Below are 14,353 nucleotides of genomic sequence, written 5' to 3' on the forward strand. Positions count from 1 at the left end.
CAATTCTTCAGCATTCAGCTTTCTTTATGGTCCAACTCTCACATCCATACATGACTACTAGAAAAACCATAGCTTTGACTAGATGGACCTTTGTTGGCAAAGTAATGTCTCTGCTTTTTAATATGCTGTCTAGGTTTGTCATAACTTTTCTTCCAAGGAGCAAGCATTTTTTAATTTCATGGCTACAGTCACCATCTGCAGTGATTTTGGAGCTACCCCCCCCCCCCTGGGTTATTCAAGGGTCAATGGGAGATATTTCCAGGGAACAGCTAGTTAATGCTTTAAATCTTGAAAGATTCATTGCCATAATACCAAGTAGAGGGCATTCTCCATGCAGCTTGCAATGTGTTAGAGGAATAACCAATGGGCAGCCCAAAGTGCAGTCATTTTTCACCTGCCAGAGTGAGCAAGGCCTTCAAATGCAAGAGTGAATTAGGCCAGGAAGATGCACTAATACTCAAGGATTCCCTACATGACTGGTCTTAGGTCTTCTGAAAGGGTTATGTGTGAACTAGAGCCACAACACAGTCCAACTCCTGCCATCTTTTTTTTTAATTGGAGGATAATTGTTTTACAATGTTGTGCTGGTTTCTGCATTACAATTCAAATCATATCCCCTCTCTCCTGCACAGTCTTTACAGCACCATGGACTGTAGCCTGCTAGGCTCCTCTGTCCATGGAAATTTCCAGGCAAGAATATTGGAGTGGGTTGTCATTTCCTACTCCAGGGGATCTTCCTGACCAGGGATCAAACCCACATCTCCTACACTGGCAGGTGGATTCTTTACCACTAGTGCCACCTGGGAAGCCCCCTCAAAAGAAAGTATTAGTTGCTCAGTCATGTCTGACTCTTTGTAACCCCATGGACTGTAGCCTGCCAGACTCCTTTGTCCATGGGATTCTCCAGGGATTGAACCCAGGTTTCCTGCATTGCAGGCAGATACTTTACCATGAGCCACCAGAAGAGCCCTAAAGAATTGATGCTTTTGAACTGTAGTGCTGGAGAAGACTCTTGAGAGTCCCTTGGACAGCAAGGAGATCAAATCAGTCAATCCTAAAGGAAATCAACACTGAATATTCATTGGAAGGACTGATGCTGAAGCTCCAATACTTTGGCCACCTGATGCGAAGAGCCAACTCATTGGAAAAGACCCTGATGCTGGGAAAGATTGAGGGCAGGAGGAGAAGGGGGCGACAGAGGATGAGATGGTTGGATGGCATCACCGACTCAATGAACATGAGTTTGAGCAAACTCCAGGAGACAGTGAAGGACAGGAAAGCCTGGCATGCTACAGTCTATGGGGTCACAAAGAGTTGGACATGACTTAGTGACTGAACAACAACTCCCTCTTGAGCCTCTCTCCCCACTCCTGGCCCATCCCTCTAGATCATCCCAGAGCACCAGACTGGGCTCCCTGTGTTATACAGCAGCTTCCTGCTAGTTACCTATTTTACACATGATAGTGTATATGTCAATGCTACTTTCTCAATTAGTCCTACCTTCTCTTTTCCCACTGTGTCCACAAGTCCATTCTCTAAGTCTGTGTCTCCATTTCTTCCCTGTAAATAGGTTCATCAGTACTATTTTTCTAGATTCCATATATATGCATTAATATATGATATTTGTTTTTCTCTTTCTGACTTCTCTCTGTATAACAGGCTCTAGGTTCATCCACCTCACTACAACTGATCAAATTCATTCCCTTCTTATGGCAAAGTAACTTTCCATTGTATATATGTACCACAACTTCTTTATCCATTCATCTGTTGATGGACATCTAGGTTTCTTCCATGTCCTGGCTATCATAAACAGTGCTGCAGTGAACATTGGGGAATGTGTATCCTTTTGAATTGTGGTCCCTGACATCTTCATCCTAGTCCAAAGTTATGTTGGTTCTAACCATGAGATGAAGTATATCTCAGGTACTCCCTTCCAGTTTTTGTAATGCCTGCAGGTGTCTCCCTTACTACCTTCCAGGATCACTAGTCAGTACCCAGGATGCATCACACACTGCTTCCTGGATCCCTGAATTTTCTTCAGAACAATTATATTAGATAGCATTTATTAAGAGCTTACTATATACTAGGGACCATTCTAAACTCATTGTATATGTTAACTTATGTAATTCTCACAATTGTTATTATCTTCATTTTACAGATGAGGAAACAGGCAGAGTAGTTTGGCAGACTTCTAGTTAGTATGTGAAAAAGTTGTAATTCAAATATAGATTTGTTTGCCACAGATCCTACTATTACAACCACTTACATCATTTTACTGTCTCTCTTAAAGAAAATGCACAAACAAAAATATTTTTCTTTTTTCCCTCTCAGAAAGCTGACGGAATATTTGGGAATAAAATCCCTTATCCTATTACCTCCAAATTCTGTTTTTATTTCTCTTATTTTAGACCTCATCATTTGCACTGGTAATATTTAAAAGCCAAGAATCTCTCTAGAAGTTATTACAGCTCTTTTCAGGCTCTCTGGGTGCCTGTGGGCTTCTCATAACAGTCAGGATTCAGGGACAAGCCTCTGCAGTGTTTCACCAAGTCAAGATGGGGTTTCTGTCCTCATGTTTGAAGAGTGTTCTGAGGAAACTATTTGTCTGTCTAGGAAAATAACCAAGAGATATATATTTTCAAAAGTGGTTGTTTTTCTCCACTGACAAAGTTGTTTTTCTGAAAGGTAAGCAAGAATCTGTGATTCTCTCTGCTGCAGTGAACAAATTTGGAGGAAGAAGAAAGAAATTCAGTAGAATTTGGTTTAAATTGACCATAAGGACATTTCCTACCCTCAATTTTTTCAGTTTCTGTTTTGAATTTTTCATATATTTTGAAGAAGTTACCATGTTTAGCTCTTTAGCGACACAATTCTTTCCTTTTTTTCTTGATAAATTAAAGATGGTTCATGGGGATTTTAAATGTCAGATCCTATAACAGGCAAATGCCTTATTGCACACAGGTTTGTTTTTTTTTAATGTAAAGGTTTGTAGCTTTATTTTTTCTTAAAAAAAGTTTGAAGGGCAGATCCTATTGCTTTCTTCATTGTAGCCCCTCAGAGAGCTCCTGCTATGTCAAAATTTTAAAATTTGCCTTTTGGGAATGAAGACGTCTTGATGTTTCCTCAGGGGTGGGGAGGGCAATGACAAGTAGTGTGAAAGTGAAAGTTGCTCAGTCATGTCCAGCTCTTTGCAACCCCATGGACTATACAATCCATGGAATTCTCCAGGTCAGAACACTGGAGTGGGTAGCCTTTCCCTTCTCCAGGGGATCTTCCCAACCCAGGGATCAAACCCAGGTCTCCCACATTGCAGGCAGATTCTTTACCACCTGAGCCACCAGGGAAGCCCAAGAATACTGGAGTGGGTAGCCTATCCCTTCTCCAGTGGATCTTCCCAACCCAGGAATTGAACCAGGATCTCCTGCATTGCAGGCAGATTCTTTACCAACTGAGCTATCATGGAAGCTCTAGAGGTAGTGTATGGGGGTGTTATTTAAAAAACTATGTTAAATGCATGTATCCAAATTCTACTGCTGGCACTGCAGCAGTAGAAAAGGGAGCATTATTAGAACATTTACTGTTTATAAATAGGAAACTGGCACCTATACTCCCAAAAGGAACATTTTTGAGGAGTCTGGGCCACATGGCATCCAGGATCTTAGCTCCCCGACCAGGGATTGAACCTGCATCCCCTGAATTGGAAGCATGGAGTCTTAACCACTGGACTGCCAGGGAAGTCCCTATAAAGGTATGTTTCAATCTCTCTCACATAACTGCCTCTGTTCCTGTTGGATGTGAACTAATTGACCTTGCCTGATGCAGAAAAATTTAATGACTATAAACACAGATCCAGAGGACCTGGATGCCTATGCTCCTTTTCCATCCTACTGTTAGATGCTTACTGGCAGTTTGCCAGCTATGAGCATCACAAAATAGCAGGGTAGGACTATCAGCTAAAGGAAAAATGGTGGCTTTTGATTAGTTATGCTGACAAAACTATCACAAGAATGAGATTAATAAAATCTATGGGGTTAAAGATTCTCATTATCAGATGGACATCATGGCCTGTCCCAGCTGTCTTTCTGAACTTTTTGTAAGATATGGGTTATTTCATCGTCTGTCAATTTGCAATTCCATCCAGCTATACAGGTCTCTTGCTTTACTTAGCCCTGCCATGAAGTAGGCCAAGGATCCTTCTCTGTACCTTCAGACTTCATTCCATTTCTTATTTATTTATTTATTCATTATTTTGGGCTGTGCTGGGTCTTCATTGCTATGGAGGCTTTTCTCTAATTGTGGTGAGCAGGGGCTAATCTCTAGTTGCAGTGCGCAGGCTTCTCATTGTGGTGACTTCTCTTGTTGTGGAGTGCAGGCTCTAGTGTGTATGGATATAGTTGCAGCACGTGGTCTCAGTGGTTGTGGTTCCCAGGCCCTAGAACCCAGGCTCAATATTTGCTGCACTCAGGCCTAGTTGCTCCATGGTATGTGGGATCTTCCCAGTTAAACCTGTGTCCCCTGCATTGGCAGTCAGATTCTTTGCCACTGAGCCACTTGGGGAGCCCCTTCATTCCATTTCTATTGGCTATGATGACTGGCTCTCCGAATCCTGGCAAGACTCTCATCACTGTCTTGCTGTCTTTACTGATTTTATAGGAAGGAAATCCTAAATTTAAAATAACAATTTTGTAAAATATAGCATATATAAGGTGAAGTGCATCAATTATTTTGTACAGCTGAATGCTTTTATCAACAGAACATTTCCAGCATTGCAGAAGGCTTCCCCATATTTCTTCCCAGTCAAAAGCCCACCCCCATTCAGAGGTAGCCACTACATTCACTTTTGTTCTACAGATTCATTTGCCTGTTCTTAAAGTTCATGTAAATGGAATTATACAGTATGTACTTTAAGGCATCTGACTTCTTTCAACTTTCTTGTTCATGCATTTTTGTGGACAGTAGTAATCTTTTATTTTATATATTTAGGAGTAGAATGACAAGGTTGTTCAAGAGAGGCATGTTTAGTTTTAATAGATACTGCCCAACAGTTCCAAGGAAGTTGTACAAGTTAACATTTTCACCAACAATGTATGAGAGTTCTAGTTGCTCCATGTTCTTCTCAATGCTTAGTATTGTCAGTTTTTGTTGTTGTTTTTCAATTTTAGGTATTCTGGTGGGGATTTGTGTGTCTTGGCTGTCAGTTTAATTTGCATTTTCTGAATATCCAATAATGATGAAAATCTATTAATATGCTTGAAGGCCATTTAAAAAGTTCTCATCTGTGAAGTGCCATTCAATTCTTTGTTCCATTTTTAACATTTTTAAAAATTGTGTTGTCGGTTTTTTTTTTTTTACTATTGATTTGAAGAAGTTTAAAATAAATGTTTATACTTGATACAAGTCCCTTGTTAAATATATGTCTTGTGAATATTCTCTCCCAGTCTGTGGTTAGCCTTTTCACCGTCAAAAGGGTCTTTTGATAAATGGGTCACAAAGAGTCGGACACGACTGATCGACTTTCACTTTCACTTTGATAAATGGAAGTTCTTGTGCGTGCTAAGTCGCTTCAATTGCATCTGACTCTTTGCGACCCCACGGACTGGACTGTAACCTGCCAGGCTCCTCTGTCCGTGGGATTCTCCAGGCAAGAATAGTGGAGTGGGTTGCCATTTCCTTCTCCAGGGGATCTTCCCAACCCAGGGATCGAACCCATGTCTCTTATGTCTCCTGCGTTGGCAGGCGGGTTCTTTACCACTAGCGCCACTGGGAAGTCTTAATTTTAATGAAAACCATTGATCAATCTTCTTTCCTAGTTAATGATTTTTGTATAGAGTAAGAAATCTTTACTGAAGATCATGAAGATATTTGTCAATGGCTTGATCTAGAAGATTTACCTTTCACATTTAGGTCTATGAAAGACTGAAAGCTTAGTCGATCAGTCGTGTCCAACTCTTTGCGACCCCATGGATTGTAGACTACCAGGCTCCTCCATCCACGGGATTTTCCAGGCAAGAGTACTGGAGTGGGTTGCCATTTCCTTCTCCAGAGGATCTTCCTGACCCAGGGATCGAACCTGGGTCTCCCACATTGTAGGCAGACACTTTACCATCTGAGCCACCAGGGAAGTCCCAATTAGGTCTATAGTCTGTTTCAAATTATTGTTAGTAGTCATATGTCCAGTGTGAGGTAACAGTCATGTTACATTGATTTGTTTGTTCTTATATTAGTACCATGCTGTCAAATAACTGGAGCTGCATAGCTAGCTAACTTTAGTATCTGATAGTATATGCAGTATATGTCCTCCAATTTTGTTCTGCTTTAAGATGTTTTGGCTATACTAAGCCCTTTATGGCTTCCCTGGTGGCTCAGAGAGTAAAGCGTCTGCCTGCAATGCAGGAGACCTGGGTTCGATCCCTGGGTCAGGGAAGATCCCCTGGAGAAGGAAATGGCAACCCACTCCAGTACTCTTGCCTGGAAAATCCCATGGATGGAGAAGCCTGGTAGACTACAGCTGATGGGGTCACAAAGAGTCAGTCATGACTGAGCGACTTTACTTCACTTCAAGCCCTTTATATATCCTTATACATTTTAGAATCACTTTGTGCCTTCTTGGGATGGTTTTGAGCTTATTAACTCAAGTGAGCCTCCCCATGCCCTCACAACTTCAAAATCTACGTAACATTTGAGGCGGAGACCAGTAGAGTTACCTGTGGGAGGCGCCTCCCTTCTCGCGATAATTTGCCACCGAAGTACCGCGAGACTTGGGAGGTTTTACTTCGCGCGACGGCCACCAAACTCGGTTAACTCAGGTAAGGAAGATTAGCCCAGCATTTCAGGTTTCTCAAATTTCCAATCCAGTATGTTAGCCTCCAAATTTATGCATATTTCTCATTTTCCTCAGTAGAATCCCTCTGCCTTGGTGCCAAGCCTCATCTTTGACTTGTACACGGAATTAGCGAATGTCTCAGTGAAGAAAAAAAGTCGGTGATTATCGCTCACTTAGGAACGACTCTTTACCTCTGAAATTTTAGTTCATCTTGTCCTTTTTTCTATAGATTTCAGGTATTTGAAAAAACTTATTAATTTTACAGTTTATCTTTTGTTGTTGTTGTCGTTGTTTTTAGTTGTGGCGAGAGCATTCACATCCCACTTGAACGTGAAAGTCCAGTGAACATTTGGTTGGCATAACCTTGACCCTCTCACCCATCTTGACTGAATCACGGGTGAGTAGTTTATGAGTGGGCCAATTCAGTAGGTGAGTGGAAGGGCAGGTATTAATAAAATGGACATAGCATTCCTGTCACAGATAATGGGGATTGCTGTGGACTGATGTGGCTCTCTCCATCCTTCTGCCTTGGAACTCACAGTCAACTTGGAATTCAGCCAGTTTCCAGGGATGGGAAATGAGATTAACATCCTCTCCGAGTTCTATTCCTGCTTAGAATGAGATGTCAGTGCTGGATCTGACATCGATAAGGTGTCAGAATAAGGTGCATTTTCCTCCTGTAGGCACCTGAATTTGTACTCTCTGGCATGAGACTTTAGGAATCAGACCTGGACTGACTTCCAATTCAGTATCTTTACTTACCATGTGACTGTGGGCAAGTTACTTGATTTCTCTGTTCCTCAGTTTTTCCATCTGTAACTTCACAGAGTTACTGAGAGGATTAAATGTACTAATAGAAAAAAAAAGTACCTGAAGTATAATAGGTCTTTAATAAATATGAACAGTAATTAGCCTCCAACTAATAAAAATAAATGGAAAAAAAACATTAAAAAAATAAATAAATATAAATAATCTTGTTTCAAAAAAAAAATAAATGTGAACATTTATTAGAATATTTATGGGCATGCCATCTCATCTGATATATAGTTTTTGAGATTGGGGATTATGCTTGATTACTTTTTTGGGGCAAGTAAAATTTACATATAGTGACATGTACAAATATTAAGAGTACCATTCAGTGAGTTTTGAAAAATGCATAATGTTATATAACCCATCACCTCAAAAAGTTCTCTTTAGCTTCTTCCAGTCAGTTTCCACTCCCCAGATGCAATTGCTATTTTTATTTTTCCACCATAGATCGTTTTGCATTTTCTAGAATTGCATATGAATAGAATCATACAATATATATTCTTTTGGGTCTGGCTTCTTTCATAAAGTATGATTTTTTTTGATATCCATCAATATTTTTATCCCTAGCAGCAGTGGCTTTCCTTTTATTGCTGATTAGTATAATGTTGTATGAATAAACCACAGTTGATCCATTCTCCTTTTGATTGACATCTGGGTTCTTTCCAATTTTTTTGGTTACCATGCATAAAGCTGGCTATTTCCATTCTTTTAAAAAGTCTTTTTGTGAACTTTCATTTCTCTTGGATAAATACCTCAGAATGGAATTGCTGGGATTGGATACATGCTTGCCTAGTTTTATAAGAAACTGCAAGACGTTTTCAAAGGGGTTGTATCCTTTCACATTCCCACAAGCAGTGGGTGAGAATTCCAGTTGCTCTACATCTCCGTCAACATTTGGTGTTATCAGTCTTTGATTGTAGCTAGTCTAGTGAGTGTGTTGTGGTATTTCATTGTGATGTTAATTTGCATTTCCCTGATGACTAAGATATGGAATATATTTTCTTGTGCTTATTAGCTGTTTATTTTTCTTCCTTTGTGAAATGTTTGTTAAACTCTCTTGCCCATTTTAAAAATTGTCTTTCTTTTTTTTCTTTTTTTCATTTATTTTTATTAGTTGGAGGCTAATTACTTTACAATAATGTAGTGGTTTTTGTCATACATGTCTTTTTATTTTTGAATTGTTGAAGCTCTTTATATGTCATGGTTACAAGTTCTTTGTCAGATATATGTTTTGTGAATATTTTCAGTCTGTGCATTGCTTGCTCATTTTATTAACCATGTGTTTTGATGAATTGGTTTATCTTTGTACCCCTGCTATTCTTACATATTTGAAACTTGATAATATCTAATGAAAGAGTTAAAAGTTGTCCCTCCCTCCCTTCTTCCTCTCCTTTCTTTGACAACACTTACTGGTTACCTATGTGGCAGCCACTCTTTCTAGTTTGCAGAAAACAGAAGAGTCAAACTTCCTAATTTCATGAAACTCCATTTTAGTCTAAATGTGGGAAGGGGTGAGAGACAGAAAAACAAATGAATAAACAAGAAAATTTGAAGTGATTATAGGCGCTAGAATATAAAAATGTGCTGTATGCATAATGAGAAAGGGATGGTTAAGAGGCTTTTTCAGGTTGGAGGGTCAGAAATTAGATATGATATTTAAACTGAAACCAGAATGACAAGAAATCATTTTTTTCTAAGGGAATGGGATTCTAGGCAGAAGTAACAGCTATTAAGATGGTCCTTACAATGAGTTGGGACTAGGTGCAAACTATCCAAAATACACTGTTAGGCAAACACCTTAGGGTCAGGGGTCGCTTTAGAAATTATCATAACTGGAATAAGCTGATGCTATACTGTTACTACTCTTAGCACTGCAGTATTTGGCAATTTCTCAACACCCTCCCTGCCCTTCCTCCCCACATCCCCAGCTTCTAGGTTCCAAGATGCTTTGAATATAGAAATTGTGGATTAGCTAACATAGTGGTCAACAGGATTAAGGCTAGGTCAGGAAATTTTTTCCCATCAAAGGTAACCATGAGACAGAAAAAATAAATCAAGGGTTACATAAATAATAGGTAACTTCATTTGTCTTTGGGCTTCCCTGGTAGCTCAGCTGGTAAAGAATCTGCCTGCAATGCAGGAGACCCCAGTTTGATTCCTGGGTCAGGAAGATCCACTGGAGAAGGGATAGGCTACCCACTCCAGTATTCTTGGGCTTCCCTGGTGGCTCAGCTGGTAAAGAATCTGCCTGCAATGTGGGAGACCTGGGTTTGATCCCTGGGTTGGGACAGATCCCCTGGAGAAGGGAACAGCTACCCACTCCAGTATTCTGGCCTGGAGAATCCCAGATAGTTTATAAAAGGGCTTCCCTGGTGGCTCAGATGGTAGAGTCTGCCTGCAATGTGGGAGGGCTGTATTCAATCCCTGGGTTGGAAAGAGCCCCTGGAGAAGGAAATGGCAACCCACTCCAGTATTCTTCTGGAGGTGGCTTCCCAGGTGGCACTAGTGGTAAAGAACCCACCTGCCAATGCAGGAGACATAAGAGATGCAGGTTCAATCCCTGGGTTGAGAAGATCCCCTGGAGGAGGGCATGGCAACCCACTCCAGTATTCTTGCCTGGAGAATCCCATGGACAGAGGAGCCTTGTGGGTACAGCCCATGGGGTCACAGAATTGGACATGACTGAGTGACTAACACTTTCACTTTTCATTTGTCTTTATAAAATAGCAACATATGAAAAGTTCTACCTCTGCTTTTTACACTTACATTGTGTCATAAAAAACTCTATGAACAGGATGCCTATTTGATAAATTGACTATACTTTGTTTCTAAATTTTGACCAGTTTCAAGATAGATGGAAGAAAAGATGTGAAGGAATAGTGAAAGATGGCAATACAGAGAGAATGAAATAGAATGAAACACATAGGTGATTAAATGAGGTGTGTTGGCTAAGAGCATTGATTTAAAAAGAGTCCTAGGGGGAGGTAAAGAAGCTGAGAAAAGAAACTGGGTGAAAGGGAAGCCAGGCATTAAATAGGTTTTGTGTGAGTACGTTTTTATCACCCTCTTGTGCCCTTGGGCTATGGGCACCATAGTAGGTTATTGCTTTCTTTGAAAAACGTGATGGGGCTCTCTAGTAGTATTTAATACACTTTATTTCTGTATCTTTCTTCTCATGACCTGATTCATGCTCTACACTTATACCAAATTACTTTTATGATTTTTCCCATTATTTCCTTTCACAAAGCAGAGATTTCTTGTGAGTTAAACTGCCATGTGTCTAATACCCATTCTCCCCTACTTCAGATGGAAAGTTGCCTCCAACAAAAATAGTGTCTTCTGGGTATCACAGTGAAGACCCTCATCACCAGGGAAAACCCTATGGCTACTATCAGGATTTTGGATTAAAAAAAATGTGTGGTTCTGACAGGACTTATGCTAGGTGAAGATACTGTGTAATTGAGTAGGTCAAACCATGCACTGTGGAAACCAGCAAGCTCCATGTGAAATTCACAGACCTGTGAGGCTGTGATGACTTGCAAGGCTGATAACTTGCTTTACTTCAGTAAAGGAAGGCTTTAGGAGTTCAAGTAGCTGGGGTAAAGTCTGAGGCTTGCTGGGCTCCACTGTGGTCAGAACTGCTGGAAACAGGGCAAAGACAGATTATGCAGTATCCTAAAAGAGTGACATGGATGGCTGCTTCCTAATATTCTCCACTAGAAAAAAACTTGACTGAGGCTGGAGAGAGGAAACAAGACCAATTTGCAGGACTGGTAGCTAGAAATTTAATATGTATATATGCCCAAGAAAACAACTGGCCAAAAGTACATAGCTATACTGATCAGCTGTGGACTGGAGATACATATTCTAATAGAAAATTACAGACTTTCCTACTGCAGGAAAAACAATCTGGTGAAAGGAGATATGAAAATAAATCAATGAAAGGAATTTATCAATTCATGTAGGGCATGTGCCAGCTCATCAGAATGGAAAGACAGAATAATTTACTTAGAATGAGAGAGGAGACAATCTGACTGCCCCCCCCAAAGAAAAAAACTAATACAGATTCTACAGTCTTGGGAACCCCAAATCTCAAATCAGGCCCCTTGTCAGTTCAATTTAAGGTTGCAGATTGGGCATGTGGACATGAATATTCTAAGTAGGCAGAGGAGAGAGTGTTAAAAAAAAAACAACCTATGAATCAAACAAACGCATAAGCAATATGAGCTATGTCAAATTACTAAATTTGTTTGTTGCATTCTCAACAAACTCATTTTTAAGGGGAGCAGAGGTTGGTAAGGGCTTCCCTGGTGGCTCAGACGGTAGAGAATCTGCCTGCAGTGCAGGAGACCTGGGTTCGATCCTGGGTTGGGAAGATCCCCTGAAGAAAGAAATAGCTCCCCACTCTAGTATTCTGGCCTGGAGAATTCCATGGACAGAAGAGCCTGGCAGACTACAGTCCATGGGGTCGCAAAGAGTCAGACAAATGTGATAGGTAGATTATATTGGGCTGTTCTCTAGATTTCTAAACAAAGAATATTACCTTGAAGAAGTATAAACTTAGGAATAGGGTTTGTAGAGTATATAAGACATACAGATGAGAATAGTATGACCATGGCTTTAGATAAATTTGGGAGAAATAACAGCTAGATATGGAATAGTGGCAGTGATAGGAAATGACCAAAGAACAAATCTTATAACAGAAGTTACATAAAATTTGGAAAAAGACAGAGAATGTGGGACTTCAATTTGCCATAAATTCCTCAGACTACAGGGGCAATCAAAAACCTTAATGAATGGATTATTAAAAACACAGAATTTAGCAGCACCAGATATAAATGGCAATAAGAGAAAAAGTACTAAGAAAAACATAATTAATTAAAAGACTTAGTATATGTATCTTCCTCAATAGAGATGTTCAAGAAAGATAGACTGCCTGTTCTCACTTTGTTCTCATATCCCATAAGAAGCAGTAACAACCATGAAAAGTATAAAGGGGACTATGAGTAGTAGAGCCTCGTAAGGCCATCCAAAAAGGAGGAACAATAGCTAGCGGCACCCTTTCAACCTTATCCTATAGCCAGAACCTGTATGATAGATAAAAACTCAAGGATACTAACTTTATATTTCTCTTTTCTATTACTAGATCTGCTTTGCTGTTTTCTCTTGGCTGTGACAATCTGTCTTATGGTCATTATAATAGCAGTTCACTACTGATATAGACAAAGTACCATACGTAAATCTTGTGGGAGGTTCACCAACTTTATCAGAAAGTACTGTAGGACCACTGGCCTCATTGCATCATTATAATCATATCAACAGCTTCATTTCTCAACCAAACCAACCACTGCCAGCCCCACAGGATCCATTGTCACCAAGAACCCATTTACTATAGCTTTTAGTAATATTTTACTTAAGAAAGCGTAGAGGCATGGAGTCTGCGTCAGCCCCTGTTATTGGTGGACTTATTGACTGTGTAGCCCAGTTAGTACGAATAGCTGAAGAGCTTTTACGGTTGATCTCACAAGTACAGGTTCCTTGTACGGAGCAAAATGATAAAGCAGAAGAAACAGAAGATGCTTTTGTTTCTGAGGAACCTCCACTACCAGACCTTGCTAATCTCCCAGACTTAGAATCAATACTGACACCAAGAGAAGATGAAGACCTACTCTTTGATGTAGATCAAGTTATGTTAGAAATGAGTGAATTATATGAACAACAACTCAGTAGTGTTAATGACGAGTTCAGAAATGGCTAAGACCTCATGTACCCCCACCAACATGTGAGAACTGTTCATTTATCTGTTTTAAATATATTCAGAGTTTTATGAATGTTAGCAATAAAAGTTTTTCTCCTAGTTCTGCAGTTTCATTACTAATCTTTTATAGCACAAGTTAATATTTTATTTACTTCCGGCAGAGGGTGGTCTCTTTTCTCTTTGTATTTGTGTAAAAAGCTCTGACTTTAGCTTGTGGCTCTGTCTTTACTTGTTCTCTTGCTTGGGTTCCTGATAATAGGAGCAAACAACAGCAAAGAAAAGAATCCCCTTATGTAACAATAGAGTGAAGACCTGATGAACTCTCTCACATCTTGGGACCCACTTTCTACAATGAATGGAAACTAAAAGGAATATTCCCCAGGGTGGCATTACAGTTAATGTATTCACACTAACAAGACAATGAATGAGTGAAAGTCACTCAGTTGTGTCCGACTCTTTGCGACCCCAGTCCATGGAATTCTCCAGGTCAGAATATTGGAGTGGGTAGCTGTTCCCTTCTTCAGGGGATCTTCCCAACTCAGGGATCGAACCCAGTTCATCCGCATTGCAGGCAGATTCTTTATCAGCTGAGAAGCCCAAGGGAAGCCACAAGGGAAGCCCAAGAATACTGGAGTGGGTAGCCTATCCCTTCTCCAGTGGATCTTCCCGACCCAGGAATCGAACCAGGGTCTCCTGCATTGCAGGCGGATTCTTTACTAACTGAGCTATCAGGGAATCCCAGTATTGTGGCACTTTTACTTGAAAAAATATAACTACTTCCTAGGCCATTCAGACAGAATGTGTTAGCTAAAGGATGTTATACCGGCTTGGGAGAAAAAAACTCTGAGAAAATAGCTATCTAACAGAGAATAAAACTTCAGAAAGGTTTACAGATGACTCTTGCCAGGAAGACACCTTTGAAAAAGCTGAGGCCAGGAAGTTCCAATGCAGTACTGACTGTT

The 14,353-nt window shown here is 40.2% G+C and overlaps 2 protein-coding genes across 2 annotated transcripts in view; one reads left to right on the top strand and one right to left on the bottom strand.

Annotated features, from left to right (window-relative positions):
• Window positions 1-14,353, bottom strand: part of TRPC5 (transient receptor potential cation channel subfamily C member 5) — a 309,416-nt gene that overhangs the window by 102,995 nt on the left and 192,068 nt on the right. The gene's annotated exons all lie outside the window — the stretch shown is intronic.
• TRPC5OS (TRPC5 opposite strand) lies at window positions 7,135-13,393 on the top strand. Its single transcript, XM_020881535.2, has 2 exons — window positions 7,135-7,220; window positions 12,780-13,393. Exon 2 carries the CDS (start codon window positions 13,065-13,067, stop codon window positions 13,389-13,391), a length of 327 nt encoding a protein of 108 aa, XP_020737194.1. The 5' UTR covers window positions 7,135-7,220; window positions 12,780-13,064; the 3' UTR covers window positions 13,392-13,393.

Source organism: Odocoileus virginianus, unplaced genomic scaffold (assembly GCF_023699985.2).
Source record: "Odocoileus virginianus isolate 20LAN1187 ecotype Illinois unplaced genomic scaffold, Ovbor_1.2 Unplaced_Scaffold_1, whole genome shotgun sequence".
Lineage (NCBI taxonomy): Eukaryota > Metazoa > Chordata > Mammalia > Artiodactyla > Cervidae > Odocoileus > Odocoileus virginianus.